Genomic DNA, 9,865 nt, shown 5'->3' on the forward strand with positions numbered 1-9,865 from the left:
CCGGTGATAGATCCGGCGATGAATTGAATGCTAGAACCACAACCGCCCTTTCTACTACTGTTGAGGCTTTCCATTTACTCCTGTTTACTTGAATCATCGTATCAATTCTCTTCCTAATGAATCCAAATGCAATTACAATTACAACATTTTCTCAACTAATTAACCTGCACCCGTCGAGTACCTTTTTCTTCTTTTTCGCCCTGACGTTTATCCTTTTTCCCGAGTTTTTCTCTAATATTATTGTTTCATATGAACAGTTTGATTTATTTGATTCTAACCCTATAGTAAGCGTGGAGGAAACTATTCCCCGTTTTGTTTTTTTGTTCGTTTTGCTAAGGAAATACATTGAAAAGAATTATCTAAAGGACATTGAAGCACATATATATAGAACTATTAGCCCACAAGTATTGAAGTAGCTTAAGGGGAGTGTCAAAAAAAAAAACATTGTCACGTCTTGTGGTTTGAGGAGGAGAATGATCAAAAAATGGAATCAGACGTTAATGGTAAACCATAGCCCTAAAAGATATGGAATCAAAGAAAATTATTTTAGAAAACAAGAAGTTTAATAGCGGAAAACAAAAAGAAATGAGGGCAGTTTCTTGGCACGCTTATTCGAGTGGATGAGGAATATGATCAAACAAGATTGGTATCGAAACTGCTAGTATCGAACATTAACTTAGAAGAAACGAGGTTGGAATGTCTCGAACTTAGTATCTCTAGACGTTTAGTCATTTAATATTGTTATAAATGTGGTAGGGTCACCTATTGATAATGTATTGAATAGGTAAAGAGACTAATACCCCTTACGTAATCTCTTAGAGGATGCAAATATCCCATGCATGACTCCGATCTCATCTCAACCATGCACTTCCCATGAGACAAAAGGCATGGATGTCAACGTTGATGATGATAACAAGTTTTGCCCATAAATGTGGAGAAAGGGGAAGTGCCGACAAAAGGTGCTCTGGTTGAACTGTTGAATGATTCAGACAAATTTATGAACCCAACTAAAAATGAGGTAAGGAAGAACACCAATCAAATCGGACAAATATTTAAGAAACCGTCAATGATGTCGCACTAAATGCAACATTTCAAATGCTTTGAACATTTAGAAGCAAAATGAAGATGACAAAGATTATGAAGTGTGGTATATAAGAAGACTTTGATATTTGGGGAGGTGAAAAGGGCACAATGAACTTATAGTTCAAAAGAAATCAACAAGGAATGGGCACAAACTATGTGGTGATGGACCTAGAAATAATGGAATATAAGAAAATTCTTTTAGAAATCGACCGAGAAATTAATGGTGGAAATAGGAAGAAGTTGAGGTAGTTTCTAAGCATGCTTATTTGAGTGGATAAGGAATATATGATCAAAAGATGTTGGTAAGTGCTAGTATCAAAAATCAACCTAGAAGAAATAATGGACCAAATATCTCACTTTTTGCATTTCCTATAATAACCTCAAATCTCAACAATAATAACCTTCAAAAGCATAAAGGCATCCAACCCAAAATTAGAACATTCAAACCAAAGGTTAAATTAACAACAAATTATCAATAGCATTGCATGGCTTTCGTGAGTTTTTGATATCCTTTCGATGACCTTTGTTTGTTGAAGAGATATCTACACAATTTGATCGATTGCGTAAAGTTCACAATGACAACGAGACTAGAGAAAATATACAAAAAATATAGTTATTTTCTATTCTATTAGTATTCATCAAAAGGTTTATAAGGATACATTGTTAAAAATATATATTGTCGGACTATTTTCTGTTTACAATTTTTAAAATAAGTATAAAAGATATTTAAAGAATATATTATCCAAGCTGCAATATTTATCAAAAAGAGCCGCATATACACCTTTAAGATTGACATAATTAGATTACATTTGTTTATATTCCCCCAAAAAGAGATTAGTAATGTTGATGTAACTTTGACATATCCATTTAAAAACAATTAATCACTACCCTTTTTCCATCTATGTAAAATTCATTTTTTTCAAAAGTTTAGAGTGTTGAGAAGATGACCATTTGATATATTTTGGGTTTTCAAAACTAATACATTCAGGGGCGGATCTAGGAACAGATCTGGGGAGGGTTAGCCCCCAAATCCATAAGCCATTAATGAGGCTGGAGGGAGAAGGGTCCTAACTATGCCTAATAAATCTAGGGGAGGGGGGGGGCTGCAGCCCGTGTCTGCCCCCTAAATCCGCCCCTGAATACACTTGCTAGATCTTAGTTTTATAGTAATTTGATTATTCCAGCAATGCCAATGTTAATCAAATATCAAATAAAAACTTTTTATAACAAGTTGCACTTCTCTAATTAAGCAATGCCAATGTTAATCAAATATCAAATAAAAACTTTTTATAACAAGTTGCACTTCTCTAATTAAAGTCAGTATTCACTAAAAAAATAAAATCATTTTAAGAGACTAAATTTAGAGATGGAATTTATTTATATCTCTAATAGAGACGGATTTTAGAAATCAAAATAAATTTCATCTCTAATAGAGGCAAATTTTGAGATGAAATATCAAAAGAATCGAAATTTTTTTTAGAGACAAAATTATCGAAGGAAAAATTTTATCTCTGAACATTTTTCGAATTAGAGACGAAATCAAAAATGGAATCTTTCTGTCTATGAAGATTTTTCGAATTAGAGACGAAAAAAATTTTCATCACTGAATTAGAGTCAGAATAAAATTTCTATCTCTAGTTGGTTATTTCTAGCCTTTTTAGACACAAACCGATTTTCATCTCTAAACATTCAGAGATAGAATTTTTTTCATCTCCAAACCTGAATTTTTTTTTTTTTTTTTTTGGTAGTAATTTTAGCATTCCCGTACACCTCAATTTCAATTGTGCATTCAGCAATGAATAGATTACCATGTTGGAGCTTTAAAATGGTATGGCCACTAGTGAGGCTATTTTGATATTGAAAGATGCACAACTGAATGCATGTCTTATGGTTAATTTGGGTCTTAGATCCGCTGAATGCATGTCTCCCTTAACCTTTTCCATGTGCTCTTTTAACTGATTTATGTTGGTTCAATGATTTCTCATTGCGCCATATCATGTGCGCCCCTCTATATTTAATTGGACCGTGTTACTTGTATCGATGGATATGATAAACTCATCAATAATCGAATCAGATTTCATCCGATGAATTTCATCATCAATCATCAAGTTGGGCTTCTTCCGCGAATAAAGACCGATTGGGCTTCATCCAGATGTGACAACGACAAGACGACGAGATAGTGCAATAGCAATCGACACGAGGCACTATGATGAGGCGATAGCAAGATACAATGGCAATCGCACGAGACACTGCAACGAGTTGACAATAGGATGCAATGGCAATCACGTGAGGCGTTGCAACAGGGTGACAAGATGATGCATCGACAGTCAACAAGACAATGAGGCGAGGCGGAGCTTGTTGAAGGCAGCCATGGCAGAGAAGATAAGAGGCTGTCAAGGGTAGGGGTGGTGAATCTATAAATTGTGTGAGAGTATTTTTGTCATTAGACACCTTCAGTCATCCTCTCAATAACCCAATTATTTGTACAAGTAACATTTTTTATTTAGATATCAGATCCACTCAATACATGTCCCCCAATTTAAGAATTTTATTTATTCTTCTACCTTTTACCATTTTCCACTACTTAAAAGCTTTTTCTTAAGCCCGAAAAAATGTAAAATAAATTTATTTTAATCCATTAAATAAAACAAATCCTAAAGCAACAATGTCAAATATGACATGTGGGTTTAAATAAGTATTCTTTTTAATTCTCTATTTTTTCCTATAAGAATTCGCCATTTTAAAATAAATTAAAAGAATTTTATAGAGTTCTAATAAATATAAATTAGGAACGCAGTTTATATTATGCACGTGTAAATTAAAAAAGATATTTAAAAATAAAGGGTATTGTGGCTTGGTAGATGTTGTTGATGGCCTTGTTTGAGCTGGAAGTATTGGGCCTAATTTTGTCCCTTGCTTGGGCCACTCTCTTGGTTGAATTATTTTTTGGGTTTTATACCCTTGTTTGTATCGGGCTTTCTATATATTTTTGTTTTTTTGATCCATTTCTTATATAACAGAGCTATTTTATCTTTTTAGAAATGTTGATATTAAGGATGGGCATTTGGCTAAATTACTTACATTAAATAGATCAAATTTATATCAAAAGTTAGACCAAACCAACTGAATAAATACTCAAATTGAACAAATTGAAAAAATCAAATAAAATTATAAAAATAAAAGAATCTAAAAAAAATTGAAAAAAACATAACTGATCGAAAAAATCAAAAAGGCCAAAAAAAATTGTAAAAGAAAAAACCAAACTATTGAATTAGAAGATCTTCCTTTCTTCTTTTGTTACGCTGAACTGTTGGTCAAAAACAACCTCATTTCTAACATTTCAATTAGTTCGATAATTTAGTTTTTTTCAATACAAAAATCAAACCGAACTAAAATAATTAAAAATGTCAAACTTAAAAACAAAACTAAATTGATTTATAACATGAACCGAATCAAACCAATAATTTTGACTTGTTCGATTTTATTATTTGATTTAATCAAAATATTACTTGCTTCTATTCGACACTAAAAAACACACGAATGTTAGAATTTATAATTTCATATTCACAATGAAAAATGAATCATCACATACACTCACCTAAGTCACCGTTAAAAATATTTTATCCTTAATTTTAGAAATACACACAGTGATATTCTCATAATTATAATTCCATAAACTTTTTGAAGAATATTTTTCCTATTATCCATGTACCAACAACTTATGATACATCATTCATTTAAAACTTTTAATATTATAGATCATCACTTCCAGGTGGGTACAGCCAAGAGCGAGCTAGTTACTATGGCAAACAAAGAGAGTGCATAGCATCACGATATTTTTTTTTTTTTTTATCATGAAAAATTTGAGGAGTCCTAAGATCACAATCAACTTTCGATTTAGTCCATCTCACTTTTTTTGAAATTCATGATTCATCTTCTTTTCAAACAAAGGTGAACAAACAAATAAGTAGCAGGCAGAACCCCAAGAACCTGGCCCCTCAGATAAACACAATTATATGCACAATTCCATACGAGAGTCTAATCAAACTCATAACCTTACAGAATTCAAAACTCTCGAATGAGTGTTGCAGCCAGTTGTGTTACCTTGAGAGGTTATAGGCTTATAACACCATGATATTCACATATGACTAAGTTGAATAAAAATAAATTGTTTCCTCTCACATTTTGTTTTTAAAATACTAACAACTCTTTATTTTTGCTCAAAAGTCACTATCATCCTCTTTCTTCCTGCCAACCTAATTGAAAAGGCCTCCCTGTTTGTGACCACCAATCGACACTAACACCATGACATCTTCGACAATTATGTATTGTAGCCTCTAAAGCACAGAAACAGTTCGAAAATGTTGTTTCTAAGCTTTTGAACCGTTTCCCATTTTGAAAATGACCCGAAATGCTTTTCAAGCCATTTTTGTAATTTACGAAATGTTATGAGACCATTTCGCAAATTACAAAAAATGGCCGAAAACAAGTTTTCGGCGACTGAATTCTAAAGTTCTCTTCTTCTTCTTCTTCTTCTTCTTTGTTTTCGAATCCCGAAGTTCCCTCTCTCGGTCGTCAAATCTTGATGCTCTGGTGCTCCATCGCCATTGCTTTCGATCGTCCTTACTCCTCTGATGCTCCATCATCGTTGGTGCTTCCTCACCATTGCTTGTTGCTTCCTTGCTTTCAGTCGTTGTTCCCTCATTTTCGATCGCTATAGCTTACCAATCATTCTCTCTCTTGGTCGCCACTATCAACCATTCGTTCCTTTCCTTCTCTTAGTCATCACTCGTCATCCTTCTAAGGTATGTTTCTATAGTTATCCCTTCAAATAACTTCTTATATTAATTTTCCCTCTTGATTATAACGCAATTGCCTAAATATAAAGATTACCTAAAGAGGACCAAGGTGAGAAAATGAATATGTGTGTGTGAGAGAGAGAGAGAGAGAGAGTGATATTTTCTGCTTGTTTTTGTTTTTGTTTTATCTTTCACATACAAGTCTTTCCTTTTTTCTGCTCTATCTATTGAGTTGGAGAGATGTTTCTTTTATTATGTATATTATACTTTCCTCTTCTCTCGTTAGATTCATGGTGTTGGCAACTAATACTGTTCCAATAAGAGAAACACTTAATAAAAAAGTTTTGAGTCCTAATTCTGGAACTTCATTTATTGTTCCCCATCAATTATTTTGTACTTTGATAAACAGTTGTTTCTCTGTTTTTGTGTGATTAATCATATGCAATTTCTATTTTAGGCTTGAGATTTATTGGGTTGAACAACATTTAATCTTATATTTATTACCAAGTCATAATAATAAATAAATCATGGTAATATATACTTATTACTAAGTCATGGTAAGGATAATAGAACTTTATAAATATTATTGATGGGTGTTTAATTAAATGCATTAATGTGGACTTTATATTTATATTTATTTGAATGCATTATGAAACTTATGTTTATTATTTATGTTTGTTTGTATTATGTTTGAACTATTTTTTATAATCTTCTATACTAAAAATTATATTTACAAAAAATATATTTTTTTTTAATTTGCATTTCTATTTCTTATATTTTTTTAAAAAATATATCATTTTTTCATTTCTATTTCATATCAAAAATATTTTTCGTTTTTCATTTTCATTTTCATTTTTGTGCAGCCTTGATTATAGCCACATCAACCACCTAACTTTTTATGAGATCTAACACAATATTAGACTGTTTAATATAATATTATACACCAATATCTATTAGCGACATTTTATGGAGTCAAATGCAATAATATTACACTGTTTTTAGTTTTAATTAATTTTCGTTTTCTTGTTGACAGCTCGCAACAAAATCAAACGATCGATGTCTTCCATTTTCATTTTCAAAATTAATGTACTAAAATAAAAATAATAAAATAAAATGAAAAGAAATTTTTTGATAGCATCAACCTATTATTAGCTATCCATCACCTCTAGAACCCACCAACCATTTCTTCTTCTTCTTCTTCTTCTTCTTCTTTCTTCTTGTTGATTGAGCTACGGGATTACATGATAGAACAGGCATTTGGGTTGTCATCGCTGAACATGGAGGTGTAGGGATCCCCATATCTGGAGACGGTGCCGGTGGTGGGGTGTTCCACCATCCTGACATGGCCAGGCGGCGCCCTCTTGTCGTACGCTTGGGCTGCGAATGGCTGAGCCACCAGGTTGTATGGAACGTAGGGCCACAGCTCGGCCCTCTTCCCCGTCGACTTGGCCTTCTTCAGCACCTTGCTTGCCTCCACATACCCACTCACCGTCACCTTCTGCTGCTTCCTGTTTATCTCTACCGATTCAACTCCTGCACACAGCAGCCCACCAATTTGTATTCTTTTTCTTTGTTAATTAATTAGGTAACTGCAACTGTAAAAGAATATAAAAAATTCATTGAACTCGCAACGGTTAGATTGTTCCTCCCTGATTGAAAGATCAAAAGTGAGGAAACCTCATACATTGGGATCGCAGAAAATGTCAAGAAATTTGAGAGAGAGAGAGAGAGAGAGAGAGAGAGAGAGCAAAATCACCTGTTAATGAAGATAGAGCTTTCTTGACCTTAAGCTCACAACCATCACAGTCCATCCTGACTTTGAGCTCCACAGTCTGCAATTGCTTCCTCTTCTTGTGTTTATGGGCGCCGCTGCTCATCAGCTCAGAGATGTACCCCAAGGTGCCTGCAACCCCCATATTTTCTATTTTGCGCAAATGGGTCCAAGAAAATGGTAGCTTTTCTCTGTGAGAGATAGAGAGAGAAAGTGGAAAATGAGAGAAAAACCAAAGAGAAACAATACTGGGAACCAGAAGAGAGTATGGAGACCATATTTATAACCAAAAGGTAGGGGTTATAAGAGATTGAATACAGCACTCAAAAGGTGAATTTGCAAGAAGCTTCCCTCCAAGAATGAATTCCTTAATTCCTTTAAGCTTTCCAACACAGAAGAAAAGTGAGTGAAAAGACTCTCCCAAAGGCTGCTGTCTCCTAACCTTTGCTTTGCTTTCTCTCTATGTCCCGTGACTGTGATCTTTCTTTTGCAGAAGTCTACTTCTTATATAGGCCTTTGTTTCTTCTCATTGCCTTAATTCAAACAGGGGGAAGGAAACTAAGGGTTGGCGGTGGCCCCCCAAAACATTAACATTTCAGAACAAACTAATGCTTTTCTCAAGAATCTGGTTCATTTTGCATGTTTAATTAATTTCTTTGAAGCCCCTAATCTTGGGATTAGTTCCCACTAATCAGTTAACTTTTAAGAGAAACTTCAATCAATGCTTTGAGTGCAAGAAGAGAAAGAGAGAAAGGATGGGTTGGGGAAAATTAAACAAGTATGGTCAAAATCATTTACCTAATTAATGCATGCATATTTTATACTCATTCAACCTTGTTAGTGGTATTGGTAACTCAAAATATCTATTAAAGATATTGTTGCTTTTATTAGTCTTATTGAAGGAGTGATTCGTATATATAATAAAAGTAAAAAAATTTAAATGATAGTTTATTGAATAGCCTTTGACAATAACTATTTATTTTTTTGTTTAAAGATTGCGACATTATTAATTTTTATTTTTAAATGAAATATATAAAAATATTTTATTAACAAAACTTTAGAAAAGTCACATTAAATAATTATATATTAGGAAAATAATGTCTGCATTTTAAATATATTCGTATGTAATTTAACTTTTCCCAAAAAGAAAAAAACTTTGTTGGTTTGGTGATGGAAGGTTGGTTGGCGTAAAGTGTTTTTGGGCTTGAATACATAGGCCCATTAAAGTGCAAAAGGACGTGTGAATTTTTGCCACGCTCCTGACTGGAGCGTGGACAACACTCATGGGCCTGGAAGGCCCGTAATGGTATCGGTAGATTATTATACGTGTCCAATAAATTTATTTATTAACAGTAGTCCACATGTGTAAATTTGTTTTTGTATATGTGTAAATAAATATATTTAATTTTTAAATAAAATATATTTATTACATCTTATTTTTAATATTAAAGCTTAAAAATAAAACATAATAAATATACATTGTCTAAAAATAAAATAAATTTATTAATACATAATCATTTCCAACATTACCCTTATTATATATATATATCATTTTAATTTGGACACTCAGACAATTTTGATAATATTCATGCATTGATGTATTTAAACATTCAAGTCTTACACTCTACATTAATGTTTAATAAATTTATAAATATAAGATATTAATATAAAATATTATAATAAATATGAAACTTTTTAAGGGGTTCTCAAGAACAATGGCCATGTTGTTTGCTGGTCCAATGTGTTCCTAGGAGTGACCATAGAGGCAGGCACAGAGAATCCTCAACAGTAGTTCAGGTAAGTGACTTTGCTGAAAAGAATCTTCTTTGGAAACAGAATATTTAATGGTGGGGAAGTATTGTGTCCCTGTATTCTTTCCACTGATGGCCATCTTACAAAAAAGAAAAAAAAATTATTAATTTATAATTATAGAAATATTACTGAGACACGTCTCTGATAGTTTATTCAAAATCACTGAGAAACCCCTTCTGCTAAGCTCTGAAGGCTTCAACAATGTGCATGTATATGGTTCTAGTGATTGGAAAAGAAAAGATTGACTATTGGGTGGTACCTTAAGAACTCAAATTTGCTCTCTTTAAGTATTAATATGATTTTTGTCTGAAATAGACAAACAGATGAAAGCAAAGAAAGCACGTTCTCCCCTTCTTCACATATTTAAAAGGTGCAACTTTTGGGAGTGGAAAAAGAAGAT

At 32.8% G+C, this 9,865-nt stretch overlaps 2 protein-coding genes across 3 annotated transcripts in view; both read right to left on the bottom strand.

The window, feature by feature from the left end:
* Positions 1 to 8,112, bottom strand: part of LOC127800218 (heavy metal-associated isoprenylated plant protein 23-like) — a 51,389-nt gene extending 43,277 nt beyond the window's left edge. The window contains exon 1 of one of the 2 annotated variants that reach the window (XM_052334705.1): positions 7,972 to 8,112. Coding sequence is in view for 1 of the 2 variants with exons in the window: in XM_052334702.1 (XP_052190662.1) it covers positions 7,782 to 7,798 (17 nt within the window). In the remaining variant the exon portion in view is untranslated. Of the gene's footprint in view, positions 1 to 7,781 lie in introns of both variants that reach the window. The other variant, XM_052334702.1, reaches the window with a different exon arrangement.
* Positions 6,930 to 7,844, bottom strand: LOC127800216 (heavy metal-associated isoprenylated plant protein 23-like). Its single transcript, XM_052334701.1, has 2 exons — positions 7,639 to 7,844; positions 6,930 to 7,415 (listed from the first exon to the last, which is right to left on the bottom strand). The coding sequence occupies exons 1-2, from the start codon at positions 7,796 to 7,798 to the stop codon at positions 7,120 to 7,122; spliced, it is 456 nt and encodes a 151-aa protein (XP_052190661.1). The 5' UTR covers positions 7,799 to 7,844; the 3' UTR covers positions 6,930 to 7,119.
* Positions 8,113 to 9,865: the final 1,753 nt, after the last annotated feature.

The sequence above is a fragment of the Diospyros lotus genome, chromosome 4 (genome assembly GCF_014633365.1).
Source record: "Diospyros lotus cultivar Yz01 chromosome 4, ASM1463336v1, whole genome shotgun sequence".
In the NCBI taxonomy this organism is placed as follows: Eukaryota; Viridiplantae; Streptophyta; class Magnoliopsida; order Ericales; family Ebenaceae; genus Diospyros; species Diospyros lotus.

Bases quoted from the DNA above. Each gene is read 5' to 3' on its own strand.
- LOC127800216 (XM_052334701.1), bottom strand. From the start codon at position 7,798: ATGGGGGTTGCAGGCACCTTGGGGTACATCTCTGAGCTGATGAGCAGC. The intron at 7,416-7,638 runs GTGATTTTGCTC...TGCTGTGTGCAG, and splicing joins AGCTCTATCTTCATTAACAG to GAGTTGAATCGGTAGAGATA.